This window comes from Musa acuminata, chromosome BXJ1-10 (assembly GCF_036884655.1).
Source record: "Musa acuminata AAA Group cultivar baxijiao chromosome BXJ1-10, Cavendish_Baxijiao_AAA, whole genome shotgun sequence".
Classification (NCBI taxonomy): domain Eukaryota; kingdom Viridiplantae; phylum Streptophyta; class Magnoliopsida; order Zingiberales; family Musaceae; genus Musa; species Musa acuminata.
The window spans coordinates 34021323-34048385 of record NC_088336.1 but is presented as its reverse complement, the minus strand read 5'-3'; the positions used below and the strand labels follow the sequence as shown (position 1 = coordinate 34048385).

Below are 27063 nucleotides of genomic sequence, written 5' to 3'. Positions count from 1 at the left end.
TGACATAACAATCAGATTGTCATAGAATGGTCAAACATACTCCCATACATAATGATGACAACAATATTAACTCGAATCTCCACAAAACTAAGCCTATGTATTGGTCATAACATATGATAAATATGTTTATCCTACATGGCTTCATCCATCACTTGTCAGATTTCTCCTTGGGCTGTAGTTTGCTGTAGTTTGCTACATGGATGAGGTCAATACAAAACTAAGCTTATGTATTGACCTCATCCTCAAGTCAAGCAGGTTGCTGTAGTTGTTGACTCCTTTGGCACACACCATAATCCTGTTAGATCCTAAATTAATGATCAAATCAGATATCGTGTTTGATCACAATAAGAAAGGGAACCACCGAGATTGTCGAAATCCCACCATGTACTCTTGTCAATGGTTCATATGAAATAAGGCCAGATTGTGAGGTGTGACACAGCAATAAACTGTGACCAAGGAGTAGAACATATGAACCATCTTTGCCCTAAGCTTCTTTCACAGTAAACTTGGGCACGTTCACGCACCACTTGTCCTCTCGATGTTGAGCCTGAGACGATCATAACCCTATCGCAAGAGAATGCTATCCAGGAAGGGACCTTCTTTTTGCTTCATACAGCCGAATATGGATATAGATACAAATTACAGGAATAAATGTTTGTTTTTGCTGAATTGGATGGATGCTCATCAACGAGCACGAGAGCTAGAGTTAGTTGACACCCGCTTTATACGCCTCTGCCTATATCTCCAAGCCACTTGAATGCGCCTCGCAGCCATGTTGCGCCAATAGGGTGATTCATACCTGACATTTTGATGAAAAGGCATTCTTGATCCTTACGGTTGCACATAGTATAAATGGTCCAGAAAGAAAATCAAATTGAAAATGATGGTTCAATAATGAATCGACTCTGAGCTGAATATTTAAAAATATACAAATTATCAACCAGTTATTGTATGCCTAAAACTGCAAATCTCTGAAAATAGTACCACTGGCACCATCTAAGGGTTTTTGAAGTTTTGATTGTGTTTGAATGCTGCTCAACAAGATTTAAAGCTCAGACAGTGGTGACAAGATTTAAAACGAATCATTAAAAAGATTATAACAAGTTTAACATGGAAGTCCTTATGCCTACTTTGAATTTTCCTGTCACCCTTCTCATTCTATAAGATTAATCTACGTTTAACATAGAAGTTACCCTTCATTGACATATTGATTTATTTGTTTCTCAATTATATAAAACATGCAAATCTTGATATTACAACAATGGAACAAATACCCATTTGTGATGGTAAATGTAGTGTCTGGAGGCAACATATAAGGATGTGAATGTGCATACAGCCTATAGTCCTCGTGTGACATGCATCCACCTACTATAGATGATACACCAAATCCTGTGACCTACGAGCACTACTTTCATGATAATCTAAGCAGCTACTGAATCTCCTATAAGGCTCAGTGACAAGCAAACTTGTTTCAAAAAATTCTCTTAACGAAAATTAAATAAGTACTTCCCCAAACGACAATTTATGACAGTACCCAGAATGACTCATGAATGGATATAAAAAATGAGATTCCATATTTACTTGAATGTTCCTCATCCTTCAATATTTCTGCTAATGATACTCTCACACCAATTAAACACGACCATCTTATCTATATGCAAAACAATTGCAAATTGGAAAATGCCTTCAAGGATTAGCCTTTGTGGCATGTTTTTCCTAGTTTTTGCACAGATTTAGTCTATTCTCATCCCAAACTTTCTGAGGAACCCAGGTGGTCTATTTTAAAACCATAGAGGCCAATGGCCTAAATGATCATCCATACTTCCATTTCACATGGAGCGTTAGGCTCATATAATTTATATTTCCCTATGGACAGAAAGCAGGTGATCTGACACAAGACACTAGGAGGAAAAAAAAAAAGAAAAGCACTACACAACAGCCAAACAAAAATAAGGTCAAGTAAAATGGAATTTAGAACAGAATTAATCAGAATTCATGAAAAAAGATATTTTAGTAGCATTCCACCACGATCTCAGTTAGTTCTAGGTACTATTCCATGTCACCACCCATGAAGTTAGAAATACTTTCAACCAAAACGTAGCTACCTGAGCCAAAAAAAAAAAAAAGATGGTGGACAAGCGAGGGCTGACTATGAATTAAAAGTCCAATTATTATTAGGGTTGACAGATGAAAGAGATACTGATAAGGCAAGGCTCAAGGAAAATTGGTGTCTCAGTAGCAAGCTGAAATGAAAATAGTGAGTCGATTGAATGCCCCAAAATGTTGCATTAACCTAAGCTGCTCTAGTTACCAGAGGTCTGTAACAATCGGTCAAGTGAAAGCCATCTTTCCAACAACTTCAATTGTGAATTCATCTTATAGTTCAGATGGCCTCTCAAAATAACAGAACTTCATGTTCCTATATCTCAATTGTTCCACGAGGTTCTCTTCACATAAAGCACATTTACCATAGCACACTCTTGCACAACAGTTTTCTATCGTTTAAGTTCTTCCACCAAAATTTTCCCAATAGTGCAAAGTTAAAAGTTCCTAGGATGGTTGGTTAGAGGTCATAGACCACCCTATTTCTGTCTATGCACACCATTGACCATGCAAATAATTTAAATACAGATATTACAACAGAAAATTAATTATGACCAAGCTCATTAAGACCAACCTTCATGCAAACAATAGCTTGCTTCTTTTTCCGAAAAATGCAAAATAATGTTCATCACCTAAAAGGATTTATTTTCTGAAGAAACTGCATGATTTACCTAATGGCTCCTTGTACACGTGGATTTCTCAAGAACCTGGAGAACAATGTAGTTACTTCTTCCAGATCAGCAGCACGAAGAGCAAATGCTTCAACATTAGTAATGCATTTAACAGTCCTGGTAGCGAATAAGCGCGATCCTGGGAATCGGATTTTCCCACCCTCTGCAAGCAAAACAAAATCCTAAAGACACATTTTAGCATGATTGCAAAATTACATCCAGTTACAAGTCCATAGGATTTTCTTTTTTCTTTTTCCTAATTGCCACTTTCAGCAAAACTAAAGGACTTTCCATTACCAAAAACAGAAAAACAAGGTCACAAATGAACAGCTGATCCATGTTCAAAAGGAAAAGATGACTATTAAAAAAAAAACTCATGGCTTTGATGTCCTGATGCTTTCCTAACTTTAGATGTTTGCAGGAACTTTACTAGACAGGATGGTTCTTGAATTTACATATTACAAAAAACAAATAATGAATGACATTGTAAGACTATAATGCTATGCATAATTTGAGAAGATAGATCATACCTTTATTAATTGAAGAGTGCTCAAGATACCAGGTAAGGAGCTCCTCACCACATACATCTCCTTCGGAGAGTGGAGCTACGTTTCCATCTGCTCCAATGCTTTCCAATTTCCCACGGACTATAAAAACCATCTTCTCAACTGTACCTCCTTCATAAAATATGGCACTTCCTCCAATGTACACCTTTTGCCTTAACTTTTCACAGACAGCATCTAAGATTGGCTCATCCATTAGAGTGAAAATACGGACCTGCAAAATTAGTTTATTTTTGTAAAATTAACAGGTGGACAATTACTTTGTGTGAAATATGATTTTATTATTTGTAAATTTAATATAACCCAGAATTTTGCTACAACAAATTAAACCAACAATAGCTTGTCAAAGCTTTAGGAAAGAGAAATCAGGTCCTATATGATGATTATAAATTGAAAAATAGACAACATAGTTACATTATTTAAATGTAAATAATCATTTAAAAAAAAATAGCCATATGATACTGAGTAGAAGTCTACAGTAGTGGCTAACCAATCCAACATCACAATATCACATTTCACTTCCAATCAAGTTTTGGCCCAGCATCTACTGTCATTATTTTGTTAAGTTCAATTGTAACATCAGGTTAGTCCCACATTGGAAGTGGACAAATACTAATATTGTCTTATAAGGGTGTGTATTAATTTAAACTTGGTTTAGGCCCAACAAAGTTAAAAGACTAGTTATCTCATCCAAGGTTTCTAATTTCATATCGTACCAGTGCCCCTACGAGGGGGGTTGCAACGGGACCAGAAGCGGAGGAGTCAAGGTCGGAGGGAGGAAGCTTCTTCTTCCACAAGGGCTTCTTCAAGTGGCCGCGGTTCTTGACGATGAGGGAGGTCGAGACCAGAAGCGAAGGAGTTAAAGTCGAAAGGAGGCAGCTTCACCAGAAGTGAAGGAGTCAAGGTCGGAGGGAGGCAGCTTCTTCTTCCGCGAGGGCTTTATTTCTCCTGTTACCGCCCGATATCAGCCGGAACAGGTTGGTAACGGTCGAAATTTCGACCATTACCGCCTGATATAGCCTCGTATCGCCCGATACAAGGCCAAAAGACTGATACCGCCCGTACCTACCGGTACGAAACGGTATTAAAATCCCTGATCTTATCTCATCATATAGGATCATGATATTTAATATCAAACCTTGTATTAGGGAATAGTGAGAGGCTCGGAAAGAGCTACTCATCTCATATTAGGGCTTAGTGGACGAGGTTGGAGAGTGTGTCACGACATGGAGAAACCACTAGGCTAAGCTTCATATGCACCATACTAGGTTTTGATTCTAGAATATGTTGGGCCTTAACAAGGACATTAGACTACTTCAATGGAAAAGATTGTAAAACACCAAGCATTTCGATTCAGTGGTTCAAGCTCAACAAAATTAATAGGCAAGTTATCTCATTAGGCTAGTCATGACACCAATAGGTTTTATCGAAAATGGTTGAAAAACAACAAATAAAAGAAACAAAAAAGAAAAAGAAAATCAAAATAAACTAGAGTAATGGATTAAAAAACTTTTGGTATATCTGTAATACTAATAACTATAGCAACAGGACAAAATTTAAAGAGGACCACTGAGAATTTTCTCAAATAAATTACAGTGACACATTTCACTTGACTCACATCTTTCATGCGAATATTAGGTACTATGCAATTTTATGGTAAATAGATGTCTATATTATGAGAAAAGAGAAATTTCTTCTATTTCTTAAAACTATGTCCTCCATTATAGAAAATCACAATATCCCTTTGCTAAAATTGTGTAGTCAAACTGTCCTGATGGTTCCTCACGAAAATCTGTTCCTTTTTCCTCGAGAATAGGATGATTCCCTAAAGCTCTCTCTCGCTCCTGAAATTATGATATTTAAAACATGAGAAAAGGCTTCAGCAGCCAGTTAATTGTTTGTTGTTTCCACTGTTTATTCTTTCTCAAATTCTTTATTCTTGTTTTTCTGTTCTGCCCTTCTTCTATACTATTTGCTGCATATACAAAATGTAAACTGCTTATTATATTATCGACCTATTATATTGAGCCCTAAAACTACATCACATGGTTATTATCAGATATAGTATCTTCAATCATATGGTGCAAAAATATTATCTTTTTAGGAACTAACTTTATTGAGAAACTTAAAGAAATGGCGACGTATTTCTCTTTGTATGTCCTCGGGTAAATTCTCTAGTAGTTCTTCTTCATTAACACCTCGAGTTGCAGCCCAACTAAATCTTTCAGCTTGTCTTACTTTCCTGCATTATAAATAAACGAAGCTGTCAAAGAAAACATAAAAAGAGAAAAAGAGCAAACATGCAAATAAATTAATTTGAGATTACACTAGTGAAAAAAGCAGAAGTAGAAAATGTAGCTAAGGGACAATACTCACAATATTACGTCCAGATAGTCTGCATTAGTTATGTAACAAAATATGAGATTGAAGTCATTAAATTTGTGTAGGAAAACACTAAGTAGTATTAAAAGAGGAATGGAAATAATATGCTTTCTCACCATCAAATAAGTTGAATACAAATTTGTTGGATGAAGGTTTTCAATTTCATGACATTGCTTCATTTCTTAATGTGCCAGTACCAAAGATGCTTCCTAACTGTTAGTTATCACGAGGAAGAAGTCAGCAGGCATGGAGATATCCTGGTACTTTGCTTTTGCCAGGCCACCACAAGTCGGCACCCATGTATGAGCTAGTCCTATTATGAATGCATGCTAGGTATGCATTGCACACTTATAACCAAGGTTCGTAATACCGTACCGTACCGGAGTTTCGACCTGGGCTCAGTACCGGTACGGTACGGTATACTGCTACAGTACTACTGCAAACCATGCTTATAACAATGCCCAAATGATCAAAATTTAGGGAAAAATCCACAGATAATTTCACAAGAGGCTTTTTCTAATGTATGTTCTATCTTATGATGAATAAAATGAAAGATTGACCAAAGTTTCATCATTCTAGAAAATGCAGGAAAAAGATTTTCTATCTGCCTTGCTGTGTGCTTATGTGTCTATTAGTTGCTAGCATGGTATATGTCATCAAGGCAAATCATACACTATCATGCAAAAGAGAAGTGTCAATGGATTTGAGAAAAAAGACCACAGTTCAAGGGAAGGAAATTAAAGACAAAGATTTACCTTGTCTCATTTCTTGTTTGATATCTTGTTGGATTGAAATAGTACTGGTAACCAACATATACCACCTGATATGACTGAATAAATGTTGGAAGATAAATATTGAGCGGGATTGAACTATATGGTCCAGTACTGATCCTTGGTTAGACCAATAACTGCTGGTTTGCCACATACTGGTCCAGTGGTATTTGAAATCTGGATACAACAATGGCTCATCGGACAAATCCATTGGAATAAACCTCGTGCTTACCCAAATGCAGCTATGATCTAAATAAAATGAGATCAGTTATTTGAAAATCCTGACACATTGTTCAGCAACAGTCCTGAATATCAATATCGTTTGTGAATATACACCCTGACAGCATGGTTTACTTATTCATGCCATGGTATGGAGATGGAACCAAGGTGTATTTATTCAGATGGTGGATTTTACTTACTTTCATTTTGTTTGTCCAAGGAGCATTTTTTGAACTTCTTCAATATCAGGCTGGTTACCTTCTTTTAGCTTCTTATCAATTAACATAAGTTGCAAGAGAAATTTTTGATACTTTTCATGAATGTTCACTTATCAGAGCACAAATACTTTTAATATTAATAGTAGAATACCATAGCACAGTTCCAGTGTACTCATTACTTTCTACTATTAAGCATTCTTCACAACCTTTTCCCCACATGCATACCAAAGCACAACAACAATTAAATGATATTATCAAGCCTTCTGAACACTTATTCACACTCGTAGATCGACTGAACGTTGTCATTCCCTGTAAGAAGTCATATTATTATTATTTTTTGTCATATTAGTAATGTTTAAGTTGAAGGTTATGCACATTACTTGTTATTATGGCCATGGTCCTGTCTGTTACAAGTTTTTAAGATCAAGGCTATGCCTTTTGCATCCATACCATGGCAAATACACCTTTCACTTAATCCACAAAATAATTGTACATACAAATAACTCCACCAAGGAATCAAATACCATTGGGACAAATGAATAATTCCAAGGAATCAAATATCGGTCAGACTGGGACTGCTCCAACCAAAGGAAAATACTGGAAAAATATAGGTTGGTAAAGATTGGAGTTTAATTTTTAAATTATATTTTCCGAGTGATAAAGGGTCATATTGTCATCACTTCCTTAGTTCGTTTGTTCAAGGCATGTGACATCCAAGCCACACCCGCTAAGGGTTAGCCAAGACCTTCACCTCTATACACTGTACGTTGTGGACTGCATAGAAAAGATAAAAATAGAAAGACGAACGCACAAGTAATATACTGCCATCGCGCATAGGAAGGGTAAGAATACCAGATTTAGAAACTAGATTTTGTTAGATACAAAATGCTCTCACATACTGACTGACTGGTCACACACAAAGGGGTTTCGAAGGAAGCTTAGACCTAATGTTCACCTATCACTTTTATCTAACATAAAGCACACATATTAAAGATTTTGCACCATCCCTCACACGTAGAACCAAGGCTCCATCCGGACTACTGCCACCCAGGGTGTTAAAACAGCTCACATTTTCATCGTAAGACCATCAGTAAAATTCAGCCCGTGGCACACAAAAACAGGATTGTTTTGGTTATTTTTCCTCGCGTGATGACAAACAACCAAGAACATTTCCAAGGTTTACAAAACAAATACAGAAATAAAAACATTGCTAAAAGCAAAATGCAGTTGACAATGCCGCTGCATGTTCTGTACAAGTTGCCTATGACAAATCACGTAAAAACACAAAAAACACAATTGAAAAGTCACGGATGTGCATCAAACACCTTTGCTACAACTCAATGATAGAATGGTGTGGGTGTACCATTTGGTAAATATTCATACCTGGCAGCCTTATTTATTTATAAAGCATGACGGTCCTGGATTTGAAGTAACATCACAAGTATATATCTGTCTACCTAATATTCTAGTCTATAAAGCATGGTAAACCTGACAGCCTTATTTGTTTATAAAAATTTTCATTTAATATAAGGGTACATGACCATTATTGAGTACCTCTAAGGCAACTATACACTTTAATCAACTTGTTTTATTTTTATCATAATCATATGCTTGAGTTAGATAAGGTATCCCATGATAGGGATTTACAAACACAAACTATAGGAGAGGAAAATCTTTAATTATAACAAAAACTCAACAGCTAAAATAGGTTGTTTCTATGTGCGCTCATGATACCAGTGGTACAATGTCATACAAAGATCACATGATCAGGCTGAAAGATCAAGTTGGCAATGGGGTCGTCGAATCAGATTGTGATTTTTTTTTTTTGAAATTACAATCACTTGCAATCTGTCGAAAATCGACAGAGATCTGCAGGATCAGCAAGAATTGGATTAATCAACCAATAATTACAGGTCTGCTAGAATTTACCAGGATAAACAGCCAAGATAGGTTGGATTGTCAGTTAATCTGGATCCAATCCTCTGAAGTCTGAACTATTAATTTAAGTATGCATGCAGTAGCATTCTATTAGCAGGTGATAGAATTTCAAGTTAAAGGACAAAATAGTCAACAATAAACAAAAGGCCAGATGTAGCTTGATTGATTTCTATAGAACTTAAGACATAACAACTAAGTGGTTATACACAGGTAAACAAAAATAAAACTAGACTACCAAACTTGTCGGGGACAGACTTATAAAGAGAAGAAAATATGATGAAGACAGGCAAAAGATCATTTTTTAACCAACCTCCTTAATGGTTCAGGTAATCGCCGATGGCTCATCCACCGTTCAACGTCACGTCGTCGAAGTTGCATTTCAAGTCTCCTAGTAAAAGAAATACATGGAACAAGATAAAAGTCATAAGATCAACAAGATAAAATGTCTTTCAAATACTAAACAATGACTTATAGAACAATTGCTTGGAAGATTGAAGTTCACTAAACAAGCCTTCTGAAATATTAGTTTGACTATATCTAATAGTTTTTTATTAGAACAATTAATTTCCAGCTACTTCCAATTAGATTAATGACAATTTTACTTGACCAGTTTTTTACTTGACCAGCCAAAGTTGGAGGACCAACTGCAAATGTTTAGTTCTTGTACACAGACACAAGATTCATGATCCTAGGTAATTTAGCAGCATCAGAATGTCCCAATTAGATGAATAAGTCTCTTTACATCCTCTTTGAATCCACCTCAAGTCACTACATAAAGGAAAATCAATTTAAGTAACTGGAAGTCCCTAACATGCTTTCATCTATCTATTAGAAATTGTGATTCACAAAGCATTATCTAATCAATTTTCAGACTGATGAACTTAATGGGCAATTACATCTCCATCTAGTTTCTAATTAGATCATCAAAGGTGAAGATTCCAATAGGTACAGGGACTGAACATGCTTGAAGCTCATTTTCAAAGTTCTATAGAAACCAATGGGTTTAATAATGAAGTGCCTACTGCCTAGAAAAGTAATCAGGCTGGAAGAACCATCCAGACTAGTATGTACTAGTATTTTTACCTCTCTGACCAGGGACTAGCACCTGGTTCAGTTCAAAATAGCTTTTTCTTTTTATTATGGACAGCTGAAAACAGCTGCTGACAACTGTTGACAACAGGTACATTTTCAGGTCCTCTTTTGAAACAGGTTTTTAAAGATCTATTATTTTTTTTTAAACAGGTTACATAAGTTTTTGAATATGGGGTCTTAGAAGGTGAAAATGACTATCAACAACAGGTGCGTTTCAGGTCCTCTACCTCCTATCCATGTCCTCCTTCCCTCTTCTCTCCCTCTTTCAGTTTGGTCCATGCCACCTGGTATGTTGGCAACCATTTATTGGTGAATTGGTACATACCAGACATGTACAATCTTGGCCAGAAACAGGTGCTGGGCTTGAACCAAAACCCTTCAAGATTTTTGCGGCATGAACTATTTATAGCAAGCAAAGTTTTCTCTTGGTGCACATGAGTTCTAGCTTAGTCATAAGCCACACAATACTTTCTATCTAGTAAAACATTTTGCTCTTTGAACCTTCACCAATCTTAAGACTTCAATTTAATTCTCATTTCTCAGTATGTAAGCTATCATGTATGATAAAAAACAATCAACTACGCTATTGTTATCTGAATACTGACACAATATCTCATTGAAAAAAAATTATAACTTAAACATTTTGACAATAATAAATAAAATGATCCTAATTCAAACATGAAAACAAGCAGATTAAATGGGATATAAATGTGAAGGAATGCATTTAGATATCTTCTTGCAAAATAAGCATTAACATTAAAACTAAAATAAAATTAGAAAAAAAGTATGTGTTAAGCCAGCACCAAAAATTTCTCAAACTACCCTTTTCTTCAGCAACATCCAACTTTAGCAAGTAGATTACACTCAATCATACATCTGAACTTTCAGTCACATATATGCAACAAAAGAATACATCACAAGAGCAATAAAAATCTCTTTCCTCTTGAGAAATAATACCCTATGTGATAAATAGTAACAACAATATAAACCACAGAAGCTAAAGTTAGGTGTTCTTTTACCTTCTACCAAGAGCCTGAAGAAAATTCTGCATGTTTCCGATGAGCAAGGCAAAAAGAAGCAGGCCTAGTCCAACGATTGCCATGGTGAACAAAACTTCCCACACGAAGTAACTTGGAACTTGGTTACCAGCTAGAGTACTGATTTGCTGGGGAAAATACATCACATTATAAAAATTTAACACATTGTGTAATGCAAAAGACAACTTTCTACTTATACATATGAATGTTCAAATATCAAAATATAAAACCACTGAGAAAAGAGTCAGAAGTTAGCATTTAAATATATAAAAAATAACTGTGTAAAGTTAGCAACATTATTAACAAATACCAAGTTTAGCTATAGGTGCTAGTGAATAGTGTACAGTAGGAAGGTAAATATAATTTTTTTTATCGTAACAAGTACATGAAAATCATATATAATTACCTTGGAAGTTAAAACTTTTAATTTGATACCAACAAAAAAAAAACACTCTTTTGTTAAGTTCAAGGGACCCTTTCTTTTTCTATATCTAGTACCTAAATTGATGGACATGAGTAATTGATTACAGTTATAATTCTCAGTTTTCACATACTTTTATTTTCCTTACCAACTTATTTAATGTAATCACCAAATTTTCTGTTTAAGCTAAGTCATAAATGACAGGGATAAAAACCAAGCACAGAGGCTTTCATGTAAAAGATCATGAAAGTATATATGTTAGACTTGGGATATTCACTAAGTTGTAACTGTTAATACCTTGTCAAAAACATAGAGAATTTATTTACAACTTTTAGATCCTAAAACAATCACCGCATATAATTTTGTCTTAATAATCATTTTCAACCTTATAATCTGATCTTAATTGGTACTTTTAATCTTTTATAGAATCAAACCCAATTAGTTTTATACTTTGACTATACACTATGTCACATGATTAGCTTCAAATTTTGGTTATCAATACAATTTCCTATATGATTTATCCATGCATAACCTTCAATAATTGTTCTTACTTCTTACAACCAAAACTGCAATAACACAACGTACAAGCAAAATGTGAAAAAAATGGAAAGGTATTCATTTAAACATCATCTAAGAAATAAAAGCAAGTTGTATTGAGCATATGTTTCTCTATGTGAAAAATATAGTTTTAAAATTTTCCTGAACCGGTACATACAACATGGTATTTATTGCTCTTGGCATGAACCAAAGGTTACCACCTACTAACATGCTCATCGCCTCAACCAAACTCACCAGCAGTCTTTTGCCCATTACAGGCCTGCATCAGTGGTGAGCCCATATCTCGGTCCCAAGCATTAAGAGACCCATTGGGTTCTCTTTCGAGGCTTTAAAAGGTCGTTTTAGGCTTTTAGCTCTCTTCACTCTCTCTCTCTTCCAAACTCAAATATTTTAAGAAAAGGCTCAATTTCTCAAGGTTCAATTTGAAGATCCAATTCGATTTTTCTCCCAGATTAGGTAAATCCAAACCTAATTAATTAACGCATTGGATTTTCAGTCTTATAATAGTGACTTTTATCTTATTATTGACTAGGTTCGAAAGGCTTAGACTATTAAGATCTCCCATGTCCATCTCATTTTATCACTGAGGCTATTGAGAAAGATCAAGTGATAAGGATCATGGGAGCCTCAGGATGAGTAGGGTCTGATGTTAAGAAGTGGTCAAACTTCAAGCAGTCAATTTATGGGTCTTGGCAGATCACAGAAGAGTCAACCATCAGGTCATTGTAATAAGGGAAAGGGTCATGCTTGCAACAAATAGGTAGATCGTTATAAATGATTGACAAACAATGTCTAGTTGGATGACAAAATACCTTCTCCTTTACAGTTCACACTTGTTCATTTGAAGATGCAAATCACTGAGAATGAGGATCCACATTGTTCATTTACAACCAAAACAATAAAGAAAAGATAAAGGATGTTGATTCATACTAAGAGATGTGACATAACCTACATGATATCAAATTAGGCAACAGTTCCTTGTATTATCAAATTTCCTAATACCCTGTATCACAATTGCATGCCGATAGTTGGATATTGTTTTTCTTAGTCAAATGCACCATATGGTATGCAACATTAAAGTGAAGAGAGTGGCAAATTTATTAGACTAGATCCTACAGAGCCATACTTGTCACAATCCTACATTCCTGAAATGCTTCCTACCACTCACAATTGGTCTGCAAAGTTCAATTTTGTGGGATAAGGATGTTGAGATGAACACAAAAGGTTCCTAGAAAGGATACAGCAACCGCATTTGAGAATGTTTACGCTCATCTCAATCAGAAATAAAATAACAAAACTATTTAAGGTACTCTAGATGTGTTGAAAGGATTTTCATAGATGCATGCCATCAATTACTTAAGCTGATCAGATTCAAATTAGTGGTGCAAGAGGCAAAGGAAAAGAAGATATTATCACAAATGATAGAATAGCATTTGATGGGTTTTTGGTTTGGCTGTCAATTAGCCCTATATCATGGATTGTCATATCATGAGCTACCACCTGTGACAAGTAGATACATGTTGGTCTGACCAAATACTGGGACAGACTTTCATGGGCATCAACAAAACTGCATTAAACCTGACTAATTTTAAACTACTATGACTAACAACATATTAAAAATTTTGGCCAATGCCCAATGAAAGACCTATAAAAGAAAACTCTCTCTATCTCTATTAATCCCTATCTATCTCAATCAATCTTCCACTTGGGTCATGCCACCATCAACCCTTAAACTTGCCTCGCATACCGTTGACTGGTTAGTTCCACCTGATTGTGAGCAAGGAAAAAAAGGATCCAATCACAGACCATATGTTTTTTCTTTATTTTTTCCCTTCTACTTCTTTTTCTTCCCTTCCTTTTCCAACTGCTATTGGTAGATCTGCTACAAGATCCTGTACAAGAAAGGCTATTCTTGCCCTCAATAGAGCTCAATGGCAGAAAGGAACCAAATACTACCCAATCTGTATATTGTGTATAAATAAACGAATTTTATATAACTGAATATTGATGCATGCCAACAAGAAAGTGCACAATTATTGTTTACATTCAAGATATCATCTAACAGACAGCTACAAGCAAGTTAGCATCATTGAACAGTTATTGTTGGCATGCATGTGTTTTGGTACCTGAAAGCCCCAAAAAAGAGAGTATATATATCTCTTCACCGCACTAGACTTCGTGGTCAGCAAAACAGTTTTTTGGTATATCCCATAATCAAAATCTCCATCAGTGTTAAAGCAAGCTGAAGAATCATTATCATCAACCCATTGTTGTCTGGCATGACTTTGAATAGCATGACCACGTCCACAATCAATTAATGTGCTGCAATTAAAATTATTTGGTGCTGCAGAGCAGGTATCTTGTAGACATTGGTTCACTCTCTGATAAGAAAAATATATGGGAAATAACATAGCAATTGCATTCAAATAATGGTTAATATTTATAACAAGGAATTCAGGACAGATATCTTAAAAGCCATAGCATATATGGCAGAAGCTCTTACAATTATAAAATATTGAATAGAAAATAAAGAAAATAACCAATAGTTGTGAGAAACATATGGAAATAACTAAAGCAAACTGTATTACATTTTTCTACACTATCTTGTCTACATAGATGCCAAGACCAAAACATATTGCCACATCTTACCCGAAAGGGCACTAAGGCTGTGAATAATGACCCTTCACCGACCCTGTATTGGTGGTAGCCTCGTGCAATAGGCTACCTATTTAAGCGTGATAAAAGGTGCAAGGAAGTGTTGCATAGAAATTTCTTTTTATGTGGAATCTCTAACTTCTCATTATGCAAGCAAACCTTGTAAGTTTTATCAAGGATTAGTTAAGTATGATTAACATGGACAACGAGACTGTTAAAGAAAAACAAAAACTAAATAGATACATGAAGAACATGTTGATGCCTTCAGAAAACCAGCTTGCAGAGCTTATTTACAGTTAAGAAATGGTAAGCCATCAATTAAGTAATACAAATCATCATAACATACAAAGGTGGTAAAGCTATCCTGACAAATTGCCTTCCCATGGCATTTGTATGAACAGTCCAATGGGTACTAGGACATAAATACGGCTGGCCTGGCCATGCCAACATATCAAGATATGTGAAATGGCAGGGTCAGTATTCTGAATAGAAAGACTAGATTGAAAATATTGATACATTAGATATCTATAATCTAATTCAAATTACTTTATGTGAAAAAATAAATGCCTTCCATTCAAGGAGCTCCATCTTTTCTCAACTGAACATTTGCCTCCTAAATAAATGATCCCAATGAACCAAAAGTTCTTATGATAATCAATTCATGAAACAAGGGTGACAAAAGTACAGTATGAGTCTTAAGACAGTCAGAATGATACATTTAATTCATAAGCAATTCACCTAAATAAGGCAAGAAAAGTAAAATATGAGTGTTGAAAGAAGATGCTGACCAGAGGCAACACCTCTGTCATGGTTTAACTTTAAAATACCACTTGGACTAGTACATGGAACGATAAGAAGATCCAATAATATCATCGTAAGGACCAAGACGGGCCTTATGCTGGGTGTGTAAGCATACCGCCTGGTGGTTAGTCCATCTTATTTGAAGTTTAAGCACTATGCCTGAAATTCTAAACCGACATGCTTGAAAAACCATTCACTGGGTCACAAGCAAAGGCACAGAGAAAATCTTTCACTCATCTTTCACTTTGACTCCTCTCTCTTTCACTCTCTTTCTCTCCAATTCAGCAATCCAACTGGGCTACATCCACCTTGATTACAGTTGTCTTTTACTCTGATCCATCCACATTTAAGATATGATCATCATTAGAAGTTGCTATATACTATTTCAAAATTCAGTCAGCAACTTAACATTAAGATTTAACAAAGACATTAATCAAGCACAGGTTCACATAGATATGGTCTAAAGACTCTAAACTACATGTATCTGAGTCCCATCTGCATGAGTTTGCCTAGATCTTTGCAAATATAGATTAGTTTCTTACAAATCTATCCTAAATCTACGAGGATGTGTGATGGATCCACACAAATCTAGGCTTGATCAACTTGAATTTAGGCAGAATATACATAGATATATCAGCATCGGATGACAAGGCATGGATATCATAGACAAAGCTTTTTATGATTGAATATATATATATATATATATATATATATATATATATATATATATATATATGTAATATTTGAATATATGCCACATGAATGAAGTTGTGTGCTAACTCTAAAGCTTTTATTATTGAATGTTATGGCTAAATAAAACTTTTATTTATGTTTTTCATTGTATAATTGATTATAGGTCATGAAAATATCAAAGAAACAGAATTTTGAGAGAACTTAAATTGCAACCATCATTGACAACCATCATTGGGAAAGATGTCCAATGGGAAGTCGGATTGGATCCATCACACCCAATAAATAGCAACTATTATTAACAACCTGTCCAACGGACTGCTCCAATGTTGGGATGAATGCAGGTAAAGAATGTACCAGATTATAGCTTAAGAATGTAGCAACCATTTGTGTAGGAGGAGTGTTATGAGAACAAAAAAGAAACATAGCTTGCTCATGGACAAAGTACTTAAGATTCAGAACTCACAACTATAATCCAAATAAAGCTATAATATCGCTCATAGAATTATTCTGAGGACATAATAGAAGACAAATATGTTAATGCGAAAGTTCTAGATTTTAATAAAATCTTGGATTCCAGAAGCTTAGCTCAAACATCACCCTCTAGCAATAGTTATAAAGAACTAAGAAACTCTTAGGATATTTGGCAAACACTTTTGTCATTTGCCATGTCCAGTGAATCTCAACTTTAAACCTGCTAATTCATTAGTAAAAGCAGGTAAAGAGTGAAAAGAGAGCAAGGCTAATATTAAAGGCTAGGGGCTAAACAGCATCCGGATTATGTCATACTAAGTTTAGCAGATGTGCACCTTAAATAGACTGCGCTGACCATATAAATAGGAGTTCTTGGGCAATAGAATCATAAACTAAAAAAAATGAAACTCAAGACAGCTTTGGAAAAGGCATATAACTAAGGATATATCCATCTGATGGACAAATATGTCAGAAACACCAGTCTAACCTGTAAGCCAAACAGATACCAACATGAACCCACGACATGTCCAGCCAATGCAAACATAAGAAGATTAATTACGAAGTTCGCCCATGCTGACTCAAAGATGAAACCACTTGCTGACTGCCCACCAAGAAGTGGTAGAAATCTGATAATTCTTGGGATATACTGAAGAAGGACAGTTACACGTAAAAGATTTTTGGCATAATTTGCTTCTGATGATCCCACATAATTTGGTATTACTGCTAATATCATTACCTATACCACATCAAAAGAAAGACATCAAATAAAACCCATAATAAAGACCAACTGTCCATAAAGTACTACAAGAACAAAGCCATTTTTCTGCATAAAATTTATAAATAAAAGTTTGATGAAAGAAAACCAGGATGGTTACTTGTTAGCTGTAGTTCATGCATGAACGACATTTGCAAGAACCAGGAAGCATTTTGATATTAATGTATTTATACAACTGGACTACCCAGAAAAAGCAGCTGAATTGATTTCACACAAAGCCATGATATGAACATTATTCTAAGATCTAAAGGCCAATATCAATAAGTTCAGACTGACTGCTTGAATACTTTCCAAAGAGAACCATACTTGTACCCTTGTTTGTGGAAACAATCAAGTCTAAACCAACAGAATAGAGGAAGAATAGACTTCCATCCTTGGATGAATTCAGAAAATCCAGACAACCCTTCCTATCTTGAAGTCCCCTTCACTTCCAAACAGGAAAAGTATAGCATTTAGCAAGCCAGAGAATAGCAGCTCAAACCAAAGGATCTATTTTAATGATCTCTGAAAATTCTTGCTTATATACAACTATAGTTTCATTCCATATGTTTTTCTTAGATTACCTTATTCCAAAATTTTAGGTTTTTGTACAATCTCTTTGGCTCTAATAAGACACCCAAAGTTCTTAATTCTGGTCCTAACTAATGAAACAGTCGAACACATAGCACAAAACAAAGAGCACCATCCTAACCAAAAATTGATACCTTCATTGTGGCACCGATTTTGGTAATCTATCAAACTGATACAATACCAATATACTGGGTGGTATGTTGATATGTATTATTCAAGATCATAAATAAAATAATAAAAAATGAGAATGAATGGCTTGTACATATATTGAGTTATATGTTTCAGTGTAACATAGTAAGAATAAAAGACTTGGTATGACCAATGTTGTGGCATGAGAACATGCCTACAGGCAACCCACATGGAAGAGTTCATATCACTGTTGTCAAAAGGTGCTCGAGTGCTTGCCTAGGCACTCAGGTGACGAGATGAGTCTCGAGCATCTCAAAGGGCTCTGTACAAGACACCTTAGACTGGGAGCCTCAAATGGGGAACTAGGCATCCCAATGAACCTAATGATAGCCCCAGCGATTGAATTTGTCTAGTATGACTTACACTCAAACATCCACCGACGAAATTAAGTCCAGCCCAATCCAATGCCCCACCTGAATGATCAAAACTGACTTAACCCACATTTAGCCTGAAACCCCTCTTAGCATGCCATTAGGCTCAACGCACTCACAAACCCAATGCCCTTGCTTTGCGCTTGAGCCCAACAAACCCCACTCACCTCACTTAACAGCCCAGTGTGTAGTCAGATTCAACGCACCCGCAAACCCAATGTTTTGGCTATGTGCTCAAACCTGGAGAACCAACCTGGTTTGGTTAATCCCACCAGGCAAATCTACTACCTTATGCAAATCCCAATGCACCGCTCAGTTTGTCCCAATGAGTGACCAATACATCCAATATGTCATCAAACACAATCAAGAACCTCTTTCCTTCCGTCTTTCAACTAAAGCAATCTAAAAAGTATATTGCAATTCAGATAATTTGTTAGTTGCCAGACATTCTACAGACCAGACATACACTTGCAGAACTTAAGGAATTAATCAAGAACGATAAAGAAATGAAAATAGTCCATACCTGAGGAAGCGGCAACACAACAAACAAATCCAATAAAAAGTATCCACGAAGATAATGAAGAACAATTTTTTTTGGCTGATCAACTAGATCCCCAGCGCCAACCACTCTAGATTCAGGAGCAACATATGCAAGCCTAAACTGTGCAGATAAATCAATAGAATAGGTAAAAGAAGTGATTGAATTTGTGACAAAAAATGAAGTTGCGTTATAATTAAAAGGGAATATTTAAAACCAGACTCCATTTACAGAAAACAAATAAATCAAGCAATATTGCTCAATTAACCAATGGCATTGATTACAACACTACCACTGACAAATAAGAAAACTGTAAACTCCTGGATATGTAAATTTTGAGTTGTCAAGTGCTGATTCTGCAATGCCCAAAAAACATCATGCTTTTTTTTTTTTGAAAAAACAAACTTGCAAATCACATCATCTGACAGCTTAACCAACCAAAGAAAATCCATAATCATATACATTTAATTCGTCAAATGCTTCAAAATGTTTGATTTTTACAGACAAATAGTGCACTCATAATTCACTATTTGTGAGAGTATTCCCTGTTACAAAAGAGTCATAAGATAATGTGAGAATTATGACCTGAGACAGTTCTAGGCAAAATCATGATAACATTTTTTGAAATATCATGATAACTTAAAAGGCAAGTCTAGTACTGAAAGATAACCTCACTGGAAAACAACTCAACACAGACAGATGAAAGAAGTTGCTCTGAGCAGTACATTTAAACAGCAAACAAGAGTGCCAGTGTGCTGATATTTATATAATTGGCAGGCGTTGGCATTATAAGAAGCTAAAAGGAGTGCAATAGTTAGGTATTCACCCAGCCAGTGGAACTCAATTATCTGATGGAAAGTTTTACCAATTAGTATTAAGTAGCTGATCATTGATGGATTATATTTAAAAGTTGCTCTAATTTTCCTCATCTTTTTTCAACTTCACCAATCACCACAACATAACACGTACAGTTAACAGTGCAACCAAACGTTTCCTAGCTGAAACATGTACCTAAAGCTTTACCTGAAGTATGATGTGCAGAAGGTAAATGAAATCAGTCAGACTTCGCACAACTGCAATTGCTGTTGCCAAGGACCAGTTAAAAACTATACACTTGTTGTTCTGCATTAACGAAAAAACATATATAGTGCAACTTTCACAAAAATAAGGGGCAACATCCAATGAATATGTACACAATAGAGGACATGTAACCAAATACAAGAAGCTTTGTAGTCAATAAGTTTCAAAAAGAGAAGGAAGTTAAAAAGTTGGGATTTAGTATCTGTTGTTCTGAGCTCGCATGAAATAAGATAACCACAAAATGAGTTCTTTTACTGAATGGAAGAGAACAATTCTAAGAGTTCTCCAAAAAGAATAAATAGTGACATAAGAAACAACATGGTTTATCACAAGAAAATAAACAGCATCATCAAAGCACTAACTTATAAGAAAACTTCACAGGTAAATTGAACAGTATCATTATGATCTTGTACAACAAAGAATAAGCCACTCCAACAACTCAGATTGATTACATAGTTACCTCATGGTGTGCAAAATTAGAGTATACCTCAACGTTTTGCATGCTAGCACTCGTTACTCACTACTATGTCTCAATATGAAAAAGATCTGTTGCCCGTGCATCAATTAACACACTAAAAATAATTTGATTTTGTTCACTGACATACCCAAGCATGCCACTTTTTGTTCAAAGTTCAAACCCACAATTAACATGAAACCAAATCTTCTTTTCTATTCATTTAAATAACTTGCTTCTGTCAATTAATGTCCGTCTTGCAATTCCATCAAGTTTCTTATATAGTAGACAGAATTTAGTTTCTCATCCTTGAGTAACCCTACAAAAATAAACAACATAACCCTTTCTAGAAGTCCCCATTAGAGAATACATCTGGTGCTCATCATTCAAGACCTTAATCAGTTTCGCTTATTGTTATATGAGTTTAGTTCTTTAGTAGAGCCATTACTTGTTCAATCTTAGGATATTTTACCTAGATTAAAGGGCCAAATATCCTTTGGCATTACGAACTTAGTAGTCTAGATTGAAAAGAAACATATAAAACACACAATCAACTGCCATGGGCTTTATTACCAAACCCACAATCCAAACTCAGAAAATGCAGGTAATACATGTATTGCCATTGACGTATTGAGGACACGGTCCACGATGCATCATCTAGAATGATCTTTCCAAATTGTAATTGATTACAATTGTTCTTGATTTTCTCAAATTCAACATTTTCAGACATTCTTTTTAACATCCATATAGAACTGTACACCCAAACAAGGTGATAAAGGTTTCACAGAAATTGAATCCGAATAACTAAAAGATAATGCAGTTTAGTTTCTAGAGTTAATTATCATTATTATATAGACAGCAAAACTTTGTCCCATGGACTTATCCAACATTTCCGCTTATTAGTTTTATGAGAATTAATTATAATTACGAAACTCGAAAACCATTAATTTATGATACCATAAACTAATCAAAAAACTAGAATAGCAATATCTTTTGCATTTAAATGTGACCTGGTATGACAACAAAAATTATCATGATACAGATTAAAATAGGTGATAACATACCTTCTGAACAGACAAAAGGAAGAAAAACAATGGATCGATGAAAATTGCAATTAAGCAAGATATGACAAAAAATTTGTTCCACTGTTGAACAACTTTTGTATGAGGATTCATGATTGGGAAATATGAATTGAGACCAGATATCCATTTCTTAACCCATCTATCATCATCCCCATAGAGAATGTTATGAAGCTGTAAGCCACAGAAATCATAAAAATTATGTCAGTTCAATATTTATGACTCCATTATATAGACTAAATTATCTAATGTAATATCATCAAAAATAATCCCAAAAAACATAGTACAAAAACAGCACTAGGGGTTATTGGAGCAACAACAAACTTAATACTGGCAACGACAAATCTTTACAGCAAACAGGAAGCTGCCGATTCATACTAGAAAAATTGTTTGCAATTATTTTCCACCACGTATTTGTGATAATTGAGGAATTAAGTACCATAGAAGAAGGGTACAGATCAAAAGATACTTGTTAATGATGTGGAAGATGGAGAAGCCATTATTATAATTTATTTGATGAATATACAACTTAATTTTAGAGATAAACAATGGTGAAAGGTTTAGTTATCATAGATCTATTCATAAAATTAAAGCAAATAAAAATATTTAAGAAAAAATGAAAATAAGTAAGAGTGTGGAACCTAATAGCACTAGTTCAGAAGAGTGTAGGATATACAGGATGATTCAGTTGACTAATTTATTTAACAAGTTGTAAGGTTAAGAAAGACTCTAATGAATGCATGAGAAGCTTTTCAGTATCAATTTATAAGAATAAGAAAACTATCCAAGGATATTCAAGTTATAGCGAAAACAAGAAATGAATTATACCATGAAACTTTCGGAAAGGATGATCAGAGGTACAATAAGATGTGAAATGAAAATATCCAAAAATCATTTTGGTTTTATGCACTGAAGATCAACCATAGAGGCTATTTACTTATTTAGGCAATCGATGGAAAGGTATAGAGAGAAGAAAAGACTTGCATATGTTTTTATCGTTAAAAAAAAGTCTATCTTAGAGTCTTGAAATATCTATATGATCGACTTTAGAAAAGAAATGTATTTTCACTAATTATATTGATATATAATATACGTATGACTATAAGCAGCTATTATGTAATAATATTTATATAGTAAACTTGCAACTGCACAGACAAATTTGAACATCATAGATTCATAATGACCTATATCAGACAGGAGAACAAAGGTTACTAGAACATGTGTGCAAGAGCAAAAAGTGTACCTTCTTTTCCAGAGAAACTGAACTTTTTTGGTGACTTCTTTTGGCTTTATAAACTGCAGGGCATTCAGTGCAGTCAGGGTTATTGCATAAACCCAAAGGTCCAGACATCAGCAGATGTTCATTTCTCGTCACATAGTTAGTATCTGGAAAGGCCCCTCCACCCAATACTTCTGGCATAACAGCTTGGGATCTGTTGTGCAGTTTGCCATGTCCAGTCCAATGATTTTCTGGTTTTCTGTTCCTACTTAAAGGGCCAACTGCAACTCCATACTCTGTTGTCCTCTGGGTACGCAGAGGACCAGTATGAAACACCAAAGAATCTTCACCATCATAAGATGCATTTGGTGGCACAGACATTGATGCACTCCTAGCAGTAAATCTTCGCATCTCTATATTGCCTGATAGCATCGGAACATAATCTTTCTCATGTTCAGCCATTTTTTATGACTAAACCTGAATCAAAAACAACATTTTAGTAAAATAAATTAAACCTGAAACAAAAACGACCTTCTAGTAAAAGAGTTCATTTTTAGAAATATTTTGTCCAAGATTTTTTTCTATGAATCAATTTTCTCTTCTTTCCAGATAGTCACCACCCACCCACCACAAGGGCTTAGTGCAAAAGAAAAAAAAAAACACTATACTAATAGAAAGCTCCTGATAAACTATAAGCCATTCCAAATTGTCGAGTAGAATACATGCGTTAAATATAGCAAGTAACCTCTTATAAAACTAGATTAATACATTGTCCAGTAGACACCATGGAAACATCAGAGTTAAAGTTGCTTTATGTGCTTGACCAAGATTCATCTCTACATGTGTTCTTATGTTACCAAGTCAATTAATTTCTGGAAGATCTATATTGATATACGTTCAACAGCATCAAGAAGAAGAAATCAGTTAATTTTTCCATTGCCGCTGCGATGCTGATACTACCACTGTTGCTGCTTCCCAAGTATGCTACCGCTACTCCTCCTCCTCCTCTTCTTCCTTCTTCTTCTTCCTCCACCGCTTCCTCTTCCTCCTTCTTCCTTCCCCCGTCCTCCTTTGTTCCTCCACCGTCCCCTCCTCTTCACCCTTTTTTTCTTCCTCGTCGAAACATTGGTACACTGACACCGGCATACCATGTCAGTATGCTGGTACATACCGGTCCAACAGATTGTTGAAACGGGTCCAATACCTGAAAAGGCAATCCTTACATTGAACCACACACGACACTAGATTCGTAGAAGTCTCATGCAACAAAACCACCCCTTTTTATCATTTTTCTATATTTATTTCATTAGATTTTGAGCTTACAGACTAGATTTCAGTTATTGTGATTCAAACATCAATATATGTGAAAGAAGTATTAGCACATATGGGAAAGAATTAACTAAGCTAATGGTACTCCAATATTTGTTTCTTGTGAAATAATCAAATGGCTATAAGACAACAAACAAATTGTTTCCTAACGTTTAAGTAGCATTAAGTTTGATTTCTAAGTAATGAGTTCCATAATCCATGTGTTATCTTCAAGTGTGAAACGTTTGTTATATATGCTATATCAAATGATATTATCACAATAGAAGAATACATAGATGACTTGTAATATTTCTTTCTTTTTCATTTAAGGTTTGCATCATAGTGTTTCTTCCTTTTTTTTCTTTATGAAGTAGAGTTCAAGCATTTGAACTCAACAGCAATGATCATACCACCTAGGTTACCTAGTAATATTGTATTAATTTCATAGCAAAGAAGCAAAAGAGTATGCAAAATTATCATGTAAAATGATGCCATGGAGAGTAAAAATATTTGAAGATTGATTTACATTGTTAATTTCTTCACATTCTTAAGTATTTTGTTAGCAATCTTCCAATCTCTTTAAAACTTAAAACATCTGGAACACCAATATAACTAGAAACAATGCAACTAAAACTCATAGGTAGGGCAAATTCTATATCAAAAAATTAATATATACAAGGTAAAATAATATTTGACCATAGATTTTGGAGTTTTTTCTTTGGTAACACCAATTAGCTACAACTTTTTAGATTACAGGCATTCTTTCTTACAAGCATACACTATGTAGATTGAAGCAAGAGATTCTTGAGAATTGAAACCTAATTCCTCTCTTAAGGAATGAGTGTAGTAACACTATTTTTTGCTAGGTGCAGGTATTTTCCTAACCAGATATTTTATACTGCGAAGCTACTGCCATTGTGGAGGGACCTAGGAGGGCATCAAACAAGGGAGTGTAAAGGATTTTGGTGGAATCTGATTCCAAGTGCTTAATTGACATTATTAATGGTCAATGTGCCCCTCGCTGGTTAATTCTTGAAATAATTAGGAGTATTTTGAGCTTGCTGAGGAATTTTTACTGATTTATCTATTGTTTGTACCTTTAGAGAAGGGAACAAGGAAACTAACTTGGCCAGAGTTAGCAAGTTTGAAGTTGTTTGGCAAGGGACTGTTCCCTCTTCTCTTATGTAATGTTGAGTGACACTCTGGGACATGGTTATTTTTGTTCTATTAACTAACATATAATCTTTTTTCTTTTTGGGGACTTAGTTCTTAAGAACATGGTAATCATATTTATGTAAAAGTGCAAGTCAACATCTAAGTATGGATGTAACAGACTAATCTTAGAACCTTAACCATTCTTAGTAGCAGTAGAGAGTTTAGGTGATCGTTCATTGATGAAAGTTTTTGTCTTCCAGCAAGAACAGACTAATCTGAGAACCTTAAACATTCTTTAGTGCCAGTAGAGGGTTTAGGTGATCATTCATTGATGAAGGCTTTTGTCTTCCAGCAAGATCATGTGCAAGTCAACATCTAAGTATGAACGTAACAGACTAATCTTAGAACCTTAAACATTCTTAGTACCAGTAGAGAGTTTAGGTGATCATTCGTTCATGAATGTTTTTGTCTTCCAGCAAGAACATGTGATTTTGTTGCTAGTCTCACTTGTATTCTATTTCAAAACAAACTGGAACGGGTAAAAAAAAACAAAGAACAAACAACTTAAGATGAAATTGGTCTATAGCCAGAATAACCCAGAAACATACGATTTGACTGTTTCATAATTCATTCTAAAGTAAAAGAAAAGATGCATATCAGCCAGCAAGGCAGTGGAAAAGCAAATAAACTCAGACAAGGTTTCGATCGAGAAGACGTCCTCAACACAAGTGAGACGTTTAACCGACAATAGCGTCGATAAGGCTATTCAAAAGGAAGGGCAAAAAGTAATGAATCAAAACATTCAGTTTGCACCAATACTCAAATGTTTTCGCATGAGAACAAAGAAATTCACAGAAGTTTTAAGTATACGTGCTAAGTACTTTAGGTTTCAGTTCAGGTGTACAAGACAAAATATTCGAGCAAATCTCTTGATTCAAAGAAAATCCTGTCAAAATATTGAGGAAACGGTTGAAAAACCACTGCCCGAAAGAGGGCCATCATCCTGTCTATCCCAAGAAGCAGCAACACAATTTGAGCGAAAAACTGCTTCCAAATCCTACCTTTTGCCGAGGAAACAACTCCCTCGCCCAAAACCTCAACCGAAGAAGCAGCGGAGCGACAACAAAAGATCCGAAATTATTGCGGGATTCATGCGACGAAGATCACAACAACCGAGCAGCAGCAGAGACTGACCGGCGCACTCCAGCCTCCGATCGGCTCCCTCACATCAAGGAAACAGCGAAACCTGGCGGCGTTTTCCCACACCAGTGGCAAGAGGCACCATCTTCGACGCGCCGGATGTGGGACGGAAAGTTTCACCGCGGGTGAGGAAGGGGGAGAGTGAAAAGGCCGAGTCGGGAGGAAGCATCGCGTGTTTCTTCGTGGTAACGGAGGAAAATATAAAGAATCTCTCCAAATTAAAATGATCGAAAGGGCTATCACTGGCGCTTTGGCTGTATCGATGGAGGGCCCTTCGTCGAGTCTCTGCCGTCTTTATTGAAGTCTCTCGCCGGTGGACTTGACTCGGGGGAGTAGGAAAAAGAAATCAGAATAAATAAATAAAAATAAAAGGAAACGACGAAGACGAGGGCCACCCCGATGGGCCCCGCTCACATTCAAGTACGCGTCAGATGAGCCGGTCTGGAATACTTGCGACCACGTGCCGCCCCCCCCGGTTGCCGAAACGCTTCACTCGCAAGCGAACCGACGTCCGTTATTTTTTGTTATCTGGT

The 27063-nt window shown here is 35.5% G+C and overlaps 1 protein-coding gene across 3 annotated transcripts; it reads right to left on the bottom strand.

Annotated features, from left to right (window-relative positions):
- On the bottom strand, positions 1-26808 carry LOC103969554 (probable cyclic nucleotide-gated ion channel 20, chloroplastic). 3 transcript variants are annotated; one of them, XR_670599.3, is made up of 13 exons: positions 26392-26808; positions 22892-23344; positions 21634-21822; positions 20059-20157; positions 19021-19158; positions 17080-17328; positions 14099-14353; positions 10976-11121; positions 9175-9252; positions 5450-5579; positions 3305-3551; positions 2775-2956; positions 1-799 (listed from the first exon to the last, which is right to left on the bottom strand). XR_670599.3 is itself a non-coding variant. In XM_065085017.1 (13 exons), the coding sequence occupies exons 2-13, from the start codon at positions 23327-23329 to the stop codon at positions 685-687; spliced, it is 2247 nt and encodes a 748-aa protein (XP_064941089.1). In that variant the 5' UTR covers positions 23330-23344; positions 26525-26804; the 3' UTR covers positions 1-684. The 3 variants fall into 3 exon arrangements, 2 of the variants coding, with proteins under 2 accessions (XP_064941089.1, XP_009381391.2); XM_065085017.1 differs by having other exon boundaries at positions 2775-2937; positions 26525-26804; XM_009383116.3 differs by having other exon boundaries at positions 2775-2937; positions 26392-26803.
- Between the last annotated feature and the right edge of the window lie 255 nt (positions 26809-27063).

Bases quoted from the DNA above. Each gene is read 5' to 3' on its own strand.
- LOC103969554 (XM_065085017.1), bottom strand. From the start codon at position 23,329: ATGGCTGAACATGAGAAAGATTATGTTCCGATGCTATCAGGCAATATA. The intron at 14,354-17,079 runs GTTAGACTGGTG...TTTTCTTATCAG, and splicing joins GGTATCTGTTTGGCTTACAG to AGAGTGAACCAATGTCTACA. The intron at 800-2,774 runs GTAAATCATGCA...TCAAAATGTCAG, and splicing joins CGTGTACAAGGAGCCATTAG to GTATGAATCACCCTATTGGC.